General features: G+C 43.4%; 1 protein-coding gene across 1 annotated transcript in view; it reads right to left on the reverse strand.

Moving 5' to 3' along the window:
- Positions 1 to 20,946, reverse strand: part of LOC109933096 (tyrosine-protein phosphatase non-receptor type 13-like) — a 94,892-nt gene that overhangs the window by 65,377 nt on the left and 8,569 nt on the right. Inside the window, exons 6-10 of the mRNA XM_048616181.1 lie at positions 19,167 to 19,371; positions 12,131 to 12,231; positions 8,324 to 8,416; positions 540 to 647; positions 324 to 440 (exon numbers count right to left, since the gene is read on the reverse strand). Coding sequence (XP_048472138.1) covers positions 324 to 440; positions 540 to 647; positions 8,324 to 8,416; positions 12,131 to 12,231; positions 19,167 to 19,371 — 624 coding nt within the window. The remainder of the gene's footprint in view (positions 1 to 323; positions 441 to 539; positions 648 to 8,323; positions 8,417 to 12,130; positions 12,232 to 19,166; positions 19,372 to 20,946) is intronic.

The raw sequence follows: 20,946 nt of genomic DNA on the forward strand, positions 1-20,946 counted from the left end.
TGATGCTGTCTGGCCTGCCGTGTTCCTCCAGCTCCACACTGTGTCATCCTTATACAGTCTGGCCTGTTTGTGACTCCAGACCCACAGCAAAGTGGTTGATTCGTAGCTGCTGACTGGATAATTAGAAATGGGCAGTAAATGTTGGCCTAACCAAAAATGTCCACATCCCATGTGTAAATCAAAAAAAAAACTCACTGCACATAAAAAAAACTCTCCTCACCTCCACCAGTGTTTCTCTCGTGAAAGCTCATCCATCAAACAAACATAGCAAGAGGGTATTTGTTGTATGCCTGGTTACAGGAAAAAACCAAAAGCATGAATACCTTTTGGCTGAGAGATGATAAGTGTCACTTCATCGGGGGCATTCTGTAGAATCTCTGCTGCAGTTCTGAAAGTGACCCCCTCCAGGCTCTCTTTATTCACTGAGATCAGACGGCCCCCTGCAAAAGTCAAAAGCAGGAAATTGATTTGAACGGAGAAAGGTGGATGTGAAAGTGACTGCATTCGATGACAAAACGCACAAAAGAATCAGTGGTCACCTTCTTTAACACGTCCATCTTTGTCTGCTGGGCCTCCTGGCATGACTGACGCAATAAAGATCCCCAGGTCTAATTTCCCAGTACGCTCTCCTCCAACAATCTGAAACCCTGCGAATAAAGGTAGAGTTAAAGGGAGTCTTTAGGGTCTGGAATGCACTGCCTGGAATTGTAGTGGAGCCAGCTTCAATTGAGACATTCAAGAAAGAATTGGATGAGTATTTGGATAGAAATGGTGCGCAGGATGTGAGAAAAAGGCAGAATACTGGCACTTGGTAATAGAAATGGTGCATGCATAATGGGCCAAAGGCTTCTTTTAGTGTCATAACAATTTTGTGATTCTGTAAATCTGCTCTGTACACATTTACGCCCTCAGTCCTTCCTGGGTTCTCTCCTGTGCCTAATGGCATATAAGACAGACAAAGCACACATTTACGTTTGTTTCCAGGGCTAGAATTTCCTGGAACAGTTTACCACCCTGGCATCAGATGCTGTAGGTGGAGGACGTGCCACCTCCACATCAAGCTTGACTGGCCAAGAGACTCTCACAATCTTACCATCTACCACAGGTAAATGACATGTTGGCCACATCACAAATGGCCATCCAATCCCACCACAAAAGTCGAACCTGGAGCTTTGGCTCAGAGGCAGAGAAACTACACAATGCATTGCAAATCCCCCTCACTCATTTATTATAACTCATCCATTTCACTGCATCAAAATTTCTCAAGCATTTTTCGTACTCTTCAAATCGAATGATTGTCATTACACAGGAAAATGCAATAGTGCCAACAGCTACCAAATAACACAGGAAGTGATAATGGTTACATTGCTAGACCAATAATTCTAAGTACTAGAGAGAGTTTAACTCTCCAGTGACAGTCTAAACACTTCCTCTTAATATTCAACAGCTTCACTAGGATTGAATCCCTCACTATAAACATTCTGAGGGTCAGTGTTCACCAGAATTGGGGCAACCATATAATTACTGCGAACAACAAGAGCAGGTCAGAGGTTGGGAATTTTATCACCATAACTCACGTCTTAATTCCCAAAGCCTGTCCACCATCCACAGGGGAAAAGTCCAGAGTATGAGGGAATCCTCTCCACTTACCTAATGAGCGCAACTCCAACAACACTCAAGACACTTGATACCATCCAGGACAGAGCAGTTCTTGATAGGCACCCTATCCACCAACTTAAGCTCTCATTCCCTTTACCACCAACAGACAGTGAGCGACAATAGTTTCTACCATTTACAAGATGCACTGCAGCAACTTGACAAATCTGCTTCAACAGCTCCTTCAAAACCCATGGCCTCCACTATTGAGAAGGACAAGGATGGCAAATACATGGGAACACGAGTAGAAAGTTCCCCTCCAAGTTATACAGAACCTCAGGCTGTGAATACATCACTGTTTCTTCACCGTTGCTGGGTCAAAATCTGGGAACTTCCTTCCTAACAGTACTGTGAGTGGGCCTACACCAAATGGACTGCAAGAAGGCAGCTCAATACCACTTTGCCAAGAGATGGAAAATAAATGGGCAGCACGGTGTCTCAGTGGTTAGCATTGCTGCCTCACAGCACCAGGGACCTGAGTTTGATTCCAGCCTCGGGTGCCTGTCTGTGTGGAGTTTGCACATTCTCCCTGCATCTGTGTGGGTTTCCTCTGGGTGCTCCGGTTTCCTCCCAGAATCCAAATATGTGTGGGTTAGGTGGATTGGCCATGCTAAATTACCAATAGTATCCAGGGATTTTCAGACTAGGTGGATTGACCATGGTAGGAATGGAGTCCCAGGGATAGGGTAAGGAGGTGAGTCTGGGTGGGATACTCCTCAGAGAGTCAATGTGGATGTGTTGGACCGATTGGCTTGTTTCCACACCATAGGGATATTGTGGAAAAGACTAGGACTGTTTGTTTCAGTGGTTGGTTATCTAAGTTGCCTCGGAGACCAGAATTCCCTGAAGTGGGACTTTTGAACAACCAGGTTGGGCTTTTGTTTTATAATTCATTATGGCAGCACCTCTAACCATGCTACACACCTTCTGTATTGCACAGGAGAGTCGACTAAACCATTGGACTGGGCCTTAGTCAGAAATCATCAGAAACCCTCCATTAAATATACATTCATACCTTAGGTGCTTAGACTTGGGAGAAAAAGACTGAGAGAAAGACAAAGTTAATGTATTGAGTTCAGTGACCCTTTGTCAGAATAGGGTCACCAGACTCAAAACATTAACTCCATTTTACTCTCTCCATTATGCTGCCAGACCTGCTCAGTTTCTCTATCACTTTATGCTTTTGTGTCAATGATTTGACTTTGATTTTCCCAGCAGGACAGAAAGCAGGCAAGAAAATTGCTTTCCTGAGCCACAAAAGCAAAGCTTTGGGCTTGTACCCCACACCCCCTCAAAGGGCTTACCCCAGTATTCCCCCCAAATTTTGCAGCCCTCTCAAACTGCCCCACAGCCAATTACCCAAATACCTTGTGCATCCTGCCTTCAGACCCCAGTGACAGTCTCCTGCTGCTCGATAATCTGCTTCTCTTTGGCAAACACATGAACTGGAGCCCCACGTGGCCAACGCAGACATTCCGTCACAGTTAAAATCTCTTGACTCCCATGCCACTAAGATTAGAATGATTTGTCACTCACCTCACAGCCCTTATCCCAAACCCCAATCCATCCTTGTGCATTAAAATCAGGCCTTTCACATCTCTCCTATCTTTCAAATGACAAGAATCAAGCCTAACTCTTCATTGAAACTTACCATTCAGAAGCAAATAGCTAAGACTAACCGCCGAATGTTATGACCTCAAAAAATGTTTTATTAAAACTCGGTTGGAGGTTTATCGTTTAAATCCTTTTCAAGGGATGTTCGCATTTGTTGCCAATTCCTAATTGCCCATCAACTGAACAGATCTGTTTGGAGGGCAGTTAAGGCTCACCCGCATTGCTGTGAATCTGGAATCACATATAAGCCAGACCAGGTAGGGAAAGCAGATTCCCTCCACTCCTCAACTCTCTCTCCCCTTATACACTGTCGCTGGAATCTATTTTTGTGCCCTGATATTTCCGTCTTTGATTCAGTGCGGAGTTTTACCTTGCCTTGGCTCTGCAATATTATATAATACTGAAGGCATCAGATGAATGCAAGTTGCGGTAGCTTTAACATTTTTACAGAAGGAACCACTTTCACAATTAACAGGCCTTTAAAGTGGGACAATGTCACAAGGCACAGATGTAATCAGAAGCAGTGTGAATCTGGAGTCACACATAAGCCAGACCAGGTAAGGACAGCAGATTTCCTTCCCTAAAGGGGTATTTATGAACCAGATTGCATTTTTGCAAGAATCAATGATTGTTTCATCACACAGACCAGCTACCAATTCCAGATTTATTTAATTGCATTTAAATTTGACCGGTTGACCTGGTCGAATTTGAATTCATCTCAACAGAGAATTAATCCTGGCCTCAGGATTACTAGTCCAGTGACATTACCACAATGCCACCAATTCCCCGGGTCCCTGTGTAATGAGGGGATTAATTAAAAGGGGTCACATTTTTAAACCAAGGGAAGTGAATCACACTTGGTGTGCTTGAATCTTGACAGGTTGAACAGCACAGTGCATTAATGGAAGCTATGTAATCTGAAATGCAGTCTCTCAACTCAACCGTGACTTTTCATAAATCAGTCAGGAGTCTGATGACAAATATTTCATCACTGACCTTTCCCTGGTACAGATACTCAAAAAAGAAAGGGTCAGTCTACACAAGAGACAAACCTATACACATTACATACCATCTCCTGTATAATTTATTGGTTTTAACGAAAATATATTTATTGCTTGTACTGGGTATGTTGAGACAAATAGCCATAAATCTGACTTGGCCTCCAGAGAGGCCTAACCAACAGTTAATCAATTTAGTAATAGACTGATTTACCCAGAGGCTTGGAGGTGAGCACATTACACTTCAAAGGCTTCAATGAAGGAAAAATGTACTTAACTTGTAACTGTTTAAAAGAAACAGAAACAGTAATCTCAAGGAAAAAATTGAAAGCAAGGTTATAGTAAATTGTTTATGGGCTTTCTACCACATGAAATATCTGAACAGCGCCTTCCCTGATTGGGAAACAGTCATTCCAATTCTTAAATTAATGACACGCCCTCAAAACCAAAACAAGTTCTGTGCAAAGATCAATCATTTCCACTTTAATTACAACGAGGTATCACTTGCTTTTTATGTTCATAGAATGAAGAAGAATGGATCCTGGAGATGATTAATTTTTCTTGATAAGCGATGCTTAACTGGAGGATATGAATATAGAGTTAGGGCCAAAACAGCTCTAAAATTAAAGAAGTCTTGTCGTCATCTTGTCAGACATTTTTTTTTTAAATTCCAGGCATGAGGGTATCATTTAGTTAGGTCAGTTTATTGCTCATCCCCAATTGCCCTTGAGAAGGTGGTGATGAATTGCCTACTTAAACTCCTGCCGTCCATGTGTTTAGGTATACCCACAGTGTTACTAGGGAGGGAATTACGGGATTTTGACCCAACAACAGTGAAGACATATTGATGAGTAACATGGTCCTAAACCAGCATGGTGTGCGACTTGGATGGGATATTGCACATGGTAGTTTTCCCACGTATCTGCTGCCCTTGTCCTTCTTGGTGGTAGAGGTTGTAGGTTTGGAAGTTGCTTTTGGAGGAGCCTTTCACAATAAAGCACATAATGCCCAATTAACCAGTGGTTTAAAAGAAGAGCTGGACACATAAACGGGTTATTGATAATCATAGCTTAAGATAACCAAGACTAGTACAGGATATGAGGTTTTCTGAGACATTGGAATGGTGAAGTTCTCATGGCAAAGAATGCAAGAGGCCAGGTTTATTTGGTGGAATGGGTATTTTAGAAACTTGCAAAGTTATCCTATCAAAACCAAGAGAATACTTGGTGAAACTGATCCTCTGGAGGTTAAGTATAATCAACTGAGACAATTATCATTTGAGCTCGATGAAATAAATGACTTTTTCCAGTCTATGAATTTTTATGTTCGACCATAAGACCATGAGAAATCGGAACCGCAGTAGGCCATTCAGCCCCTTGAATCATTCTATAGTATCATGGCTGATCTGACATTCCTTACGTGTTCTTTCCTGTCCTTTTCCCCGTATACCCTTGATATCAAGGCTGCACACCAGGTGTGGCATGAAGGATCCCTGGCAAAACTGGAATCAATGGACACAATGGGGACAAGTTCTCCGGTAGTTGGAGTCATACCTAGCACGTAGGAAGATGGTCGTGGTTTTGGAGATCAATCACCTCAGCTCCAGAACATCTCTGCAGGAGTTCCTCAAGGTAATGTCCCTGCATCTTCAGCTGCTTCATCAATGACCTTCCCTCCATCATAAGGTCAGAAGTGGGGATGGTTACCAATAAGTGCACAATGTTCAGCAACATTTGTAACTCCTCAGATACTGAAGCAGTCCATGTTCAAATGCAGCAAAATCTGGACAATATCCAGGCTTGGGCTGACACGTGTCAAGTGATATTTGCACCACACAAATGCCAGGCTATGATCATCTCCAGTAAGAGACAATCTAACCACCATCCCTTGACATTCAATGAATACCATCACCAAATCCCCCATTATCAACATCCTGGGGGTTATCATTGACCAGAAATTCAAGTGGACTCACCACAGTGGCTACAAAAGCAGGTCAGAAGCTGGGAATACTGTGGCGAGTAACTCAGCTCCTGACTCCCCAAAGCCTGTCCACCATGTATAAGGCACAAGTCAGGGGTGTGATGGAATACTCCCCACTTGCCTGGATGAGTGCAGCTCCATCAACAGTCAAGGCGTTTTGACACCATCCAGGACAGAGCAGCCCGCTCGACTGGCACTACATCCACAAGGATCCACTCCCTCCACCATTGACACTAGCATCAGCAGTGTGTACTATCTACAAGATGCACTGCAGAAATTCACCAAAGATCCTCAGACAGCACCTTCCAAACCTACAACCACTCCTATTTGGAAGGACAAGGGCAGCAGATACATGGGAACCACCCCCCCACCCCTCAATTTCCACTCAAAGCCACTCACTATATCGCCGTTCCTTCACTGTCGCTGGGTCCAAATCCCGACATTCCCTCCTCATTGACATTGTGGGTCAAACCAGGGCTCAGAGACTGCAGCGGTTCAAGAAGGCAGCTCACCACCACCTTCTCAAGGGCAACTAGGGATTAGCGATGAATGCTGGCCAGCCAGCGACACCCATATCCCAAAAATGAATAAAAAAAGGATAAGGCCACAAGAAATAGGAATAGGAGTATACCGCTTGAGCCAAACGCATGGCAAGGAATCAAGGCATGCCTGGTATTTGAACACAGGGCCTACTGCATACAACAATCTGACTTACCCAAAGTCTTGGAGCAAGATGTTTAAGCAAGAATCATACCCCAAAACCAACAAACCAATGTTCTTAGCACCTAAATCTGTAAGTCAACAGAAAACCAGTGTTCTTAACATCTAAATCTGTAAGTCAACAGAAATTATTATGAAAGACGAAGAATAGAGCCCACTGTTAGTCAGATTTGCTCCTTCATATTTAATGACACCAACATTTTGCTGAAAGTGCAAGACTATAACAGCATGGCATCATCTAGTGGGCACCTGAGATCTGAGTGGAACAGGTGTTGGATATGGGCCTGAGAGGGTTAACACTTGTTTGAATGCAGTCACTGTACTAACGTTCTCAGGGGTTGCTAAGAGTAAGGAAGAAGTTTGTAGGAGCCATGTTTGAGGTTAGTGTACTCCTAACAGTCTCTGAAGGAATGTAGCTCATGTCTATAAATGCTTGCAGTGAGACAATATTCTTCAATTTACTCAACAATGTTCTTTTGATTAGACCAGGCAGGTGTCCTCATTCACATTTCGGCTTAAAGGCAGGTTTACACAATACACAGAAAGTAATTGTGCATCTTTCTAACCAATCAGTCTCAAATATTTGAAAAAGTGCACAGTTTGTACAGGCATCTGCAGTTCTTACTATCTCACAGTTTGAGTAGGGCTGTGTAATGTAAGATGGTGAATTAAAACAGAAATTTAAATAAAGGGTAAAGAGGATCGGATTAAGAGAGAGCAAAAAAAAAATCTGAAGAAATCGTAAACAGATTTTTTTTAAAACAATAGAATCTACACCCTAGCCCCCATTATTAAAAGCTGAAGGAATGAGATTTGTTATGACATTTGATTCCATCACGTTATGTTTTAAACTATCTCCCTCAATTCAACAGTGTAGTGGATGCCAGGACATTGAGTAAATTCAAGGTGCAGATGGACAAATTTTTTAGTAGTAATGGGTTGAAGGTTATGAGGAGCTGGCAGGAAAGTGGAGGAGAGGCTGAGATAGGATTAGCCATTGTCGAATTGAATGGAACAGGCTTGAAAGGCTGAATTACCTACTTCTGCTCCTAGCTCTGATGTTCTTATAATCTTATGTAAATCTCTGTGGCAACTTTGGCTCATATCTACACCCTGTTATTCACTGATGTGAATGCTCAGCCAGCAGGGAGGTAAAATTTATTAAGGTTATGTTAAAGCTGCGCAACTCAGTTGACAACTTTTGGATTTCTGCATTTTTATGCGCGTCTGCCCTTGCCTGAATTGATTGCATCATTTACGGATAAATAAGAGCTAGTGGGATCAGTATTATTTTAGCAGTAATCTGTAGGCTAATAAGAAGATCCAATAAGGTGAAGAGCAATTATTTCACATACCAAAACCAACTTTGGGATCTTTCTTCAGGGTCACAAAGACAATCTCCCTCTCAGGTATAGTCATCTCAGTGTCCAGTTTGTTCTCTGATGCCCCTGTGAATAAAAGGTACATGTGAGATGTCAGAAAGAGAGCAACAGCAACACTGCTATACAGTAATTAAAACTGGATAGGTTAAGCCCAGCTTAATTCTCTAGGGGGCATGGGTTTGAATCCCATCACAGCAGATGGTGAAATTTGTGATATTTCAAAAATCTGGGAGGGAAAAAAGCTTTTCTGATGATGACCATGTCATTGTCACTTGTCACAAAAAACCCATCAGGTTCACTAATGTCCCTTAGGGAAGGAAATCTGCCATCCTTACCTGGTCTGGATCCAAAACAACAGCAATGTGGTTGATTCTTAGCTGCCCACTGTGTATAAAGATTGAGTCATAAATGCCGATCTTGCCAGTGATGACCACATCCCATAAATGAGTATTTAAGAAAAAAAGTATCAATAACTGAAGATATCTCAACTCTGGTCTTTTGTGTATCCTCCACTTCACATGATTTACCTTCCAACTGCTTGGATCCTATGCTCTTCTCTACAACTCTCTCCTCCCTTTTAAACTGTTCCTAGAATTGACTTCTGTGCCCTGATGTCTCCTTTGATTTAATATCTGCGTATGCTTTGCAATATTTTATCATGTTAAAAAAAACATTAGTTGAATACAAGTTGTTGCTGTGGCCTTGACATTTTTACAAAAGCAACTACTCCCATCAAGAACGGCCTTTAAAGTGGGACAATGTCACAAGGCATGGGTGTAATCAGACAGAAGTTGATACTGAGACATAGAATGAAGCACTGGAATCAGTGACTAAGACCTTGATCAAACAGTTAGATTTTAAGAGGTACCTTAAAAGACAAGAATGAGGTAAAAAGGTGGATAGATGTAAGGAGGAAATCTAGAGTTTGGGCCCAACTGAAGACAAGTTCACCATGGGGGAAGCAATTATGATTCAGAATGCACAAGATCATAGAACTGGAAGAGAGCAGGTACCTCAGAGGATTGTCAAGTTGGAGAAAATTACAGAGATAGTGAGAGTTAAAAGAATGAAAACAAGGATGACAATTTTCGAATCAAGATATTGGACTGGGAGACATTCTGGGTCAGTGAGCGCAAGGATGAGAGAGACATAGGAATAAGTGCAAGTTAAGACACAGTCAATGGAGTTTAGGATTACCTCAGACTTCTACAGTGGATAGAATGAGGAGACAAGCAAAGTGCATGTTGGAATAGTCAAGGAAAACAGTCTGATAATTTAGTAACAGCAGAGGAAATGAGAGCGGATAGACTATAAGATGCAGGAGCAGAATTGAGTCTGCTGTGCCATTTGATCATGGCTGATATGTTTCTCAACACCATTCTCTTGCCTTCTCCCCAAAAACTTTGATCCCCTTGCTAATCAAGAACCTCTCTTTCTCTGTCTTGAATGCATTCAATGACATAGCCTCCACAACCTTCTCATAGCATCCATACAGTGTGGAAGCAGGCCATTCAGCCCATCAACTCAGATCAACCCTTCAAAGAGTTTCCTACCCAGACCCACTACCCCCGATCCTATCCCTGTAACCCTGCATTTCCCATGGCCAATCTACCTAACCTGCACATCTTTGGACTGTGGGAGGAATCTGGAGCACCCGGAGGAAACCCACGCAGACACGGGGAGAATGTGCAAACTCCACACAGACAGTTGCCCGAGGGTGGAATTGAACCCGGGTCCCTGGCGCTGTGAGGCAGCTGTGCTAACCACTGAGCCACCATACCACCCTTCTGTGGCAATTAATTCCAAAGATTCACCACCCTGTGGCTGAAGAAATTCCTCCTCATCTCAGTTCTAAAAGATTGTCACTTCACTCTGAGGCTGTGCCCTCGGGTCCTAGTCTCTCCTACTAGTGGAAACATCTTTACAATGTTCACTCTATTAATGGACATAGATGAGGAGGAGGAGAGTCCAAAGGTAGACCCTTGAGGGAACAACAGAACTAACAGTATGGGAACAGGAAGAGAATACCATGCATGTGATTAAAAGCAAAATACTCATGGAATCCTTACAGTGTGGAAACAGGTCATTCAACCCAACAAGTCCACATTGCCCCTCCAAAGAGCATCACACCCAGACCCATTCCCCTACCCCTGCAATTCCCCATGTCTAACCCACCTCACCTAAAACATCCCTGAACACTATGGGCAATTTAGCATGACCAATCTACCTAGCCTACACATTTTTGGCCTGTGGGAGGAAACTGGAGCACCCAGAGGAAACCCACACAGACATGGGGAGAACGTGCAAACTCCACACAGACAGTCACCCAAGGCTGGAATTGAACTCGGGTCACTGGTGCTGTGAGGCAGCAGTGCTAACCACTGAGCCACCGTGCCACCCTTGGAATTGTGAAGAAGAGTCATACTGTACTCAAAATATATTCTCTGTTCCTCTCTCTCCAGATACTTCCAGATCAGCTGAGTTTCTCCAGATTCTCTGTGTTTTTTGCAAGTGATTATCTATCTACAATTAGATTGATGTGAATGCAACCAATGTCACCCACTAGACCACAATGGAGCAGGATGATATAGTCAACTGTGTCAAAGACTGGTGCCAATTCTAGAAGGACAAGGGGGCATAGATACTTTATGTTTGTCACAATCACATGGAATGGCATTTCGGTGTGAATATAAGCATGAATGGCGAACAGGACCTAGTATGAGTTAAAGTATGGTACAGCAGAGGTTGTGATGGAGTTAAGCAAAGTGAAGCAGTGTTCCCTTCAAGCTGTGTTGCCAGGCAGCAAACTGAAAGTTTCCATTCAAACCTTTCTAAGCTATGTGCAAAAATATTTAACAATGTTGCACCCTTAACCTATAACCCATGAACTCAATAAAGATAACCAGAGGATATGTTCAGATTAAGATGGAAGGCCACCCAGCTGAGCTTTAAAATATTTAGGCAGAAACAAAGCTTTCATTTCCCTTCTGATGGAAGGTCATCAATGTGAAACATACATAAAATCTGTTTCTTCTCCACAGATGCTGCCAGACCTGCTGAGTTTTTTCAACACTTCCTGTTTTATTTCAGATCTCAGTTTCTGGAGTATTTTACTTGAGTATGGGAGTAGTTAAGTTTGGAGGCGTCAGATATTTAAAGAAAGTTAGACACTTCTGAAAATGAATAAAATTTGCAGCTGGATCACAAGTTACACCCAAAGTGGAGATTTCACCGATGGGCAAGATGTATATGGGAAATAGGATGGGAACTTACTCTTTTAAATAAAGGTCATTCTGGTGCACCAGATATAAGAGGAAATTGCCTGCATGGTTTATAGTGCCGGGCCCGTTTAGAGATTACAATATCCCACAGTGTCGTATGTGCTACAGTCCATATCAACGTCCACTGGATGGGATAATTTTGCAAGTTATATAACCCTTTCTGGAGACAGGCACAAGGACAAACAATTGCCAACTATATCCCATTTTGAGATCGCGCCCTGTACCATTTTGATTCATGATGTGCAAAATTATGGAGGATGCTTCCAGCATTTATAAAAAGAACATTCTGGGGTAATTTTACAAAATAAGACTCTTGGTCTAGAGCATATTGGTTCCATATTGGGAACATGGGCATTCTGCTAAATGGGCATTCACAATGAGACTCTGTTCCAGGCGCAACTCATTAAATTGCCTCACCTTCACTCCTCAACAGGTGTCATAAATTGGGTTTAATAAAACATTCCTCTTGTACACACAAAATCTCTCTACCTGAACTTACCGTTCACATCACTTTGACCTGGAGTTACATTCTGCAGACCCAAATATCGAGCCCTTTCTCTCGAGGAGGTGAGAATTTCTGATTGAGGGATATCATCTGTTCTATTGCACAAGAAAGAAAGCTTCTGTTAACTTGGACCCTGACACAGTGAGCACGTGATCAGGACATATCAGGGACCATCCAATGGTGACATGTTGCATCTCCTGAAAGACCGAACAGCGTTCAAACTTCTGTTCATCATGGCAAAGAACAAAGAAGAAAGAAAATTACAGCACAGGATCAGGCCCTTCGGCCCTCCAAGCGTGCACTGACATGCTGCCCATCACAACTAAAACCCTCTACCCTTCCGGGGACCGTATCCCTCTATTCCCATCCTATTCACGTATTTGTCAAGACGACCTTTAAAAGCCACTATCGTATCTGCTTCCACTACCTTCCCCGGCAGCGAGTTCCAGGCACCCACCACCATCTGTGTGAAAAACCTGCCTCGTACAACACCTTTAAACCTTGCCACTCGTGCCTTAAACCTATGCCCCCCAGTAACTGACTCTTCCACCCTGACTGTCCACTCTCTCCATGACCTTCATAATCTTGTAGACCTCTATCAGTTCCCCCCTCAATCTCCATCGTTCCAGTGAGAACAACCCAAGTTTCTCCAACCTCTCCTCATAGCTAATGCCCTCCATACCTGGCAACATCCTGGTAAAACTCTTCTGTACCCTCTCCAAAGCCACCACATCCTTCTGGTAGTGTGGTGACCAGAATTGAAAACAATATTCCAAATGCGGCCTAACTCAGGTTCTATAAGGCTGTAACATTGCCTGTCAATTTTTAAACTCAATGCCCTGGCCAGTGAAGACAAACATGCCATATGCCTTGTTGACTACCTTCTCCACCTGCGTTGCCACTTTCAGTGACATGTGTAACTGTACACCCAGATCCCTCTGACTATCACTACTCTTAAGGGTTCTGCTATTTACTGTGTATTTTCTATCTGGATTAGACCCTCCAAAATGCATTACCTCGCATTTTTCTGCATTAAACTCCATCTGCCATTTCTCTGCCCAAGTCACCAACTGATCTATATCCAGCTGTATCCTTTGACGGTCCTCATCACTATCTGCAATTCCACCAACCTTTGTGTCATCGGCAAATTTACTAATCAGACCAGTTACATTCTCCTCCAAATCATTTATATATATTACAAACAGCAAAGGTCCCAACACTGATCCCTGTGGAACACCACTAGTCAGAGCCCTTCATTCAGAAACACACCCTTCCACTGCTACCCTCTGTCTTCTATGGCCGAGCCAGTTTTTTATCCATCTTGCAAGCTCACCTCTGACCCCATGCGACTTCACCTTCTGTATCAGCCTGCCATGAGGGACCTTGTCAAAGACCTTATTGAAGTCCATGTAGACAACATCCACTGCCCTACCCTCATCGATCATTTTCCTCACTTTCTCAAAAAACTCAATCAAGTTTGTGAGATATGATCTCCCCTTCACAAAACCATGCTACCTTTCGCTAATACGCCCACTTATTTCCAAGTGGGAGTAAATCCTGTCTGAAAGAATCCTCTCCAATAATTTCCTTACCACTGACGTAAGGCTTTCTGGCCTGTAATTAGCTGGATTATCCTTGCCACCCTTCTTAAACAAAGGAACAACATTAGCTATTCGCCAATCCTCTGGGACCTCCCTGTAGCCAGTGAAGATACAAAGATTTCTCTCAAGGCACCAGCAACTTCCTCCTTTGCCTCTCTCAGTATTCTGGGGTATATCCCATCAGGCCCTGGGGACTTGTCTACCTTAATGTTTTTCAAGACACCCAATACCTCCTCCCTTTTGATCTCAACATGACCCAAACTATCTACCCACCCTTCCCCAGACTCATCATCCACCAAGTCCTTCTCTATGGTGAATACAGACGCAAAGTAATCATTTAATACCTCACCCAGTTCCTCTGGCCCCACACATAAATTCCCTTCCCTGTCCTTGAATGGGCCAACCCTCTGCCTGGCTACATTCTTACTCTTTATATATGTATAAAAAGCCTTGGGATTTTCCTTAATCCTAATGGCCAATGACTTTTCATGACCCCTTTTAGCCCTCCTGGCTACTTGCTTAAGTTTCTTTCGACTTTTCTTGTATTCCACCCTTGCTTCGTGTGTTCCCAGCCTCCTAGCCTTGACAAATGCTTCCTTCTTCTTTTTCACTAGGTTCACAATATCTCTTGTTATCCAAGGTTCCCTAAACTTGCCATATTTATCCTTCATCCTTACAGGAACATGCCGGTCCTGAGTTCCCAGCAACTTACATTTGAAAGCCTCCCACATACCAAATATTGATTTGCCTTCAAACACCTGCCTCCAATCTACATTCTTCAGTTCCTGCCTAATATTGTTGTAATTAGCCTGCCCCAAATTTAGCACCTTCATCTGACAACTACATCTATCTTTATCCATCAGTACCTTAAAGCTTACTGAATTGTGATCACTGTTCCAGAAACTGCTCCCCTACTGAGATGTCGACCACCTGGCCAGGCTCATTCCCCAATACTAGGTCCAGTACAGCCCCTTTCCTAGTTGGACTATCTACATACTGTGTTAACAAGCCCTCCTGGATGCTCCTTACAAACTCTGCCCCATCTGCACCCCAAGCACCAAGTGAGTCCCAGTCAATATACGGGAAGTTAGAATCACCCACAACAACAATCAGCAATCTGTATAAATTCCTAATGCCTTACCTACAAATTCCTACAGTGAGTTTAGTGGGTTGGCCATGCTAAATTGCCCATTGTGTCAAGGTGGATTAGCCATGGGGAGAGGTTATGGGTACGGGTGGGGATGTCTTCAGATGTGGACTCAATCGGCTGAATGACCTGTTTCCACACTGTAGGAATTCTAAGATTCTAAGACTCTACAGCTTCTCAAGATGTGGATGGACCCTCGTGAGGGTGGGAGAGGCCAAAGAGATACATGTAAGTCCAGCCTCATTATCCCTCATTTGAGGGTCTAGTGATATTTTTAGGTCATTATTGCGGCATTGCCCTGACTGTCATTGCAAGAAGCTTTTCAAAATGTCTTTGTGTCTTCCCAAATCCCAACCCCTCACCATCTGCCACCCTCACCCCTCTTTCCTGCCACCCTAACTTCTCACCCACTGGCTGCCAAACACTTCTCCCTTCCCACCATCAATCTTACCCCTCACCCACCTGCTACCTTAACAACTTCTCTCCCTGCCACTCTTACCCTCACCTACTTGACACCCTTATCCCCCTGTCCCACTCACCAACCAAACCCCTCACCTATTGCCAGCCAAGCCCTTCTCCCTGCCACCTTATCCCTCTCCCAACTGCCACCTTAACCCCACTTGAACCTCACATATTTTTCTTGTTAGATGCCAACGAGGGCATTAACCTACAGAATACAGCTGCAACAAGGGGTTGTGATTTCCACACTGACTCTCCCTGTTTTGCTGGCTGTGATATTGCCTGGAGGGGTCTCTGCTCCTCACAACAGGAGGCACTTGTTCTTTATTCATTCACAGGATGAGGGCATCACTGGCTAGGCAGCATTTATCACCCATCCCTAATTACCCAGAGGGCAGTTAAGAGTCATCCACACTGCTGTCAGTCTGGAGTCACATGTAGGCCAGACCAGGTAAGGATGACAGTTTCCTTCCCTAAAGTACATTAGTGAACCAGATGGGTTTTTTTCCCAACAATTGGCTTATGGTCATCATTAGACTCTTAATTCCAGATATCTGTTGAATTCAACTTTCACCATCTGCTATGGCAGGATTCAAACCTGGGTCCACAGAATGTTATCTGGGTGTGTGGATTAACAGTCCAGCAATAATACCACTAGGCCATCATCTCCCCCAGTGCAGAACTAATCAAAAGATAAGTGTGTTCTGTTTCACTCCAACTACGTTTGGAAATTGGGCTTCCAACCATGATTGGCATTTCTCAGTTACTATCTCCTAAAATGACTCAATGTCATAGTTTACTCAAACAAAGAAGTGCGGATGCTGAAGATCTGAAACAAAAATAGGAATTGCCTGAGAAACTCAACATGTCTGGCAGTATCTCTGGAGAGAGAAACAGAGTTAATGTTTTGAGTCCAGTGACCCTTCCTCTGAATTCCGGTTCTGATGTAGGGTCACTGGACCCAAAACATTAATTCTGTTTACCCTCCACAGATGCTACCAGACCTGCTGAATCTCCCCAGCGATTTCTGTTTTTGTTTCAGCATCATATTTTGTTTTGTAGCCCTCCCATGAAACGAATTGAAATGTTCTCTTTTGGTAAAAGCACTATACAGATGCAGGTTGTTCTTTTTAATGCCTGGAACTCAACTGAAACACTCACACCACACTAACATCAATCTACTGAGTCGGTCCCACACTCCTCAAAGCATCAACTGTTCAGCACTTCTCCGCACAATGGCAGAATTTCATTCGGATGGTCAGCATCCACAGTTCTTTGTTTTGTTACAATGAGAGAATCCTCTATTGATTTGCATTCTACCCATCTGTTAATACAAGGCAATAATTTAAAAATCTCTCCTTCAAACTGTTGCTGATCACCAGCCTGATGGGTCCACAGGGCTTATTGGATGGTCACAGAATCATAGAATCATAGAATCCCTACAGTGTGGAAACAGGCCCTTCGGCCCAACAAGTCCACACAGAACCTCAGAAGCATCCCACCCAGACCCATCCCCCTATAACCCACCTAATCTAAAATAATGTGCGCTCATGTTGTTCACTTAGCATCATCACTTGTACATGAAGAGACAAACGTATGTCTTTCATAAATTATAGTAGTTGGAAGGTCATGTTGTGGCTGTATAGGAAATTGGTTAGTCTATTTTTGGAATACTGTGTTTAATTCCGGTGTGCCTGCTATAGGAAAGATGTTGTGAAACTTGAAAGAGTTCAAAAAAGATTTACAAGGATGTTGCCGGGCTTGGAGGGTTTGAACTACAGGAAGAGGCTTGAATAGACTGGGGCTATTTTCCTGGAGCGTCAAAATCTGATGGGTGACCTTAATATTGATAGGGTGAATAGTCAAGGCTTTTTTTCCCTACGGTAGGGGAGACAAAAACTAGAGGGCAAAAGTTTGAGGTGAGAGCGGAAAGATTTAAAAGGGAACTAAGGGGTAACTTTTTCACGCAGAGGGTGGTGTGTGTATGGAATGAGCTGCCAGAGGAAGTGGCAGAGGCCAGTACAATTACAACATTTAAAAGGCATCTGGGTAGGTACATTGAATAGGAAGGGTTTAGAGAGATATGGGCCAAATGCTGGCAAATGGGACCAGAGGGACAGCATGGTGGCTCAGTGGTTAGCACTACTGTCTCACAGCACCAGGGACCTGGGTTCAATTCCACCCTTGGGTGACTGTGTGAAGTTTGCACATTCTCCCCGTGTCTGCATGAGTTATCTCTGGGTGCTCCAGTTTCCTCCCACAGTCCAAAGATGCATAGGCTAGGTGGATTGGCCATGCTAAATTGCCCTGTAGTGGTCAGGAATGTGCAGATTAGGTGGATGGCTCTGGGTGGAATGCTCTGAGAGTCAGTGTGGGCTTGTTGGCCTGAAGGGCCTGTTTCCACACTGCAGGGATCCAATGATTAATTTAGGATATCTGGCCAGCATGGACGAGTTGGACTGAAGGGCCTGTTTCTGTGCTGCATATCTCTGTGATTCTATGACTCCACTGACATCAAATATGAAATCAGTGTTCCTTAACTTAACCAAACTACACAGTTTCTGTCAAACATTCTCTTACAGCTGATCTATATTCCAAATTGTTATAGGTTCATTATTCCTTTCTTGCAACATAATCTGCTCTACGTTCATTTCAAAGTATCCATGAAACATTTATCCCTGTGAAACGAGCTGCCCTAGAATAGAATACAAACACTGTGCATTTGATGGTTCACACACTAAATGGAGGCTGAAAAACAATATCTGTGATTGCTCCCAGAACCAGTATCAAACTGTGCAATCAAACACAAGATTCCACACTTCATTTCCAGCATGGAAAGGTGGAAGAACTGAGGTCATTTGTCTTCCTCCAGCCCCATAGATGACAAAACATGTGTCAGAAAATAATAAATTGGCTAACAGCTTCCAGATAAATGAGTTGGTGATAACTGCATGTTATCTACAATATCCTGCTCTTTGTTCAAATTGGTTTGCTTTTACCACACATCATAGCAAATAGGAATTCAAATTCAGGCATTATTTAGAAGCAGTCTCTATTCACCAATGCAATGATTTTTGCCTCTCAGAGTGACATTAGCACCTTATATTTTATACTAGACCACAGCTATTCAATGTATCACTTTCATTGCCTAAGCTTAGTGAGTGATTCACAGTCTCACACCTAAAATTATAGAATCCCTATGGTGCAGAAATAGACCATTCGGCCCATCAAGTCTCACCAACCCTCCAAAGAGCATTCCACACAAGCCCACACACTCAGCCCCATGTCCCACATGGGGTTTATATCATGGCTAACCCACTTAACCCACACATCCCTAGACACCACAGGGCAATCCACTTAACCTGTACATTTTTGGACTATGGGAGGAGCACTTGGAGGAAACCACACAGACACAGGGAAAACATGCAAACTCCACACAGACAATCCCCCAAGGCTGGGATCTGACCTGGGTCCCTGGTGCTGTGAGGCAGCAGTGCTAACCACTGAGCCACTGTGCCACCCTCACCTCTGTGTGGTTGCTGAGCAAGCTAAGCACATTTGCCAGAAAAGCAATCCCCAGTGTGGCTGTACAGGGACAAACCTACCTCTCCAAAAATATCAAATAAAAAATGAAAAAACTGCGGATGCAGTGACCCTACTTCAGAACTAACCCAAAACAGAACCAGACCCGAAATGTTAACTCTGATTTTTTCTTCACAGATGCTGCTAGACCTGTTGAGCTTTTCCAGCAACTTCTGTTTTTGTCTACAAAAATAAACCTACCTCTATAAGGACTAACCTACCTCCACATGGATTAACCTACCTCCACATGTAATTGGTGCCTCCTGAGGTAGCCATGGTATCTGTCAGGTTGTCACAGGACTTGCTCATTGCTCCAACAGACGTGGTGTCCAGGTTAGGGCGACTCAACATGGTCTCTGAACGGGAAATATTGCGCATCTCCTCGAAACGTCTGCGCCGTGCATATCGTGTCTCATTTGAAACCATAGAGGTAAAAACGTGTTCCTCTGTGGGGAAACAAAACGGTATACAATTCAACAATAACATCAAATGCTGACTGGTCTCCAAGATAAAAAGACAGTAGCTGCTCCTCAACACACAGTTGGGCAGCATCAACTCATTACAAACTAGTCTTGAAGATTTTATCTTATTCTTTCTTGGGATGTGGACATTGTGCTGAGTAGCTTGTTTGGCCAGAGGGAAGCTACGAGTCAACTATATTGCTGGGGCCTGGAGTCACGCGGAGGTTGGGCTAGGTAAAGATGGTAGATTCCCTTCCCTAAAGGACATTGATGTGTTTTAACAGCAACTGATGATTGTCATCATATTCATCATTATTGAGATATACCTTATGTTCCAGTTAACTTATTTAAGCCCCACCAGCTGCCATGATGAAATTTGAACCCACATCCCCTAAGCATTAGCCCAGACCGCTGAACGACTAATCCATGGCATTACCAACACTCCACTGTTGCCCCCTATAGAATCAATATCAAGCAAATGTCAGTAATAGCGGAAATAGGGGAAAGGGTATGGAATGGGGCTGCATAAATTCCTCATGCAAAAAAAAGTAACATTTTGACAGGCTGAATGGCCTCCTTCTGTGCTGTAATCATTCTACGAGTTTGCAACACAGTTTTGAACTAAAATTTCAGACAGTCAGGTCTTCTTAGCTGCTGAAATAAAGCTGCAAACCAGGACATGAACTGCACCCCGAATAAAAGTGGTGAGAATTCACATGGATAGTCGTTGGCTAATGGAGCAGAGAGTGAGCATAAGTGGGCATTTTTCAGGTTGGCAACTTGTCACAAGAGATGTGCCCAGGGATTGGTGCTGGGACCTCAAAAGTTTACAATTTATATAAACGATTTAGATGAAGGGACGGAAGGTATGGTGGCAAAAATTGCTGGTGGCACAAAGATAGATAGGAAAGTGAGGCATGCAGAGGACTTAAGGAGTACACAAAAAGATACAGATTAAGTCAAGTGAGTGGGCAAAGACCTGGCAAATGGACCATCATGTATCAAAATGCAAAACTATCTATTTGCCAGGAAGAATAAAAACGAAACCTCTAATCAAACAGTGAGAGATTGAAGAAGTCTGAGATCCGGAGGGATCTGAGTGTCCCAGTGCATGTATTGCAAAATAGTTAATGTGCAGGTGCAGTAAGTAATTAGGAAAACTGACAGAATGTTATTATTTATCACAAAGAGAATTGAGTACAGAAGTACGGAGGTTATGCTTCAATTGTACAAGGCACCAGCAAAACCATGTGTGGAGTAGTGTTGGCCACATATTTAAGGAAAGGTATAAATGCTTTGGAGACAGTTCAGAGCAGGTTTACTGGAATAGTAGCTCAAAAGAGCGGGTTGTCTTGAGGAAAGGTTGGATGGATTGGGCTTGTAGCCGCTGGAGATTAGAAGAGTAAGAGGCGATCTGTACGGAAACATTTAAAATCCTGAGGGTCCTTGACAGGGTGGATGTGGAGCAAACGTTTCCTCTTGTGGGAGAATCAAGAAGTATGGACCACGATTTAAAAATAAGGGATCGCCCATCTTAAAACAGAATAGGCAATTTATTTT

This window comes from Rhincodon typus, chromosome 34 (assembly GCF_021869965.1).
Source record: "Rhincodon typus isolate 14 chromosome 34, sRhiTyp1.1, whole genome shotgun sequence".
NCBI lineage: Eukaryota > Metazoa > Chordata > Chondrichthyes > Orectolobiformes > Rhincodontidae > Rhincodon > Rhincodon typus.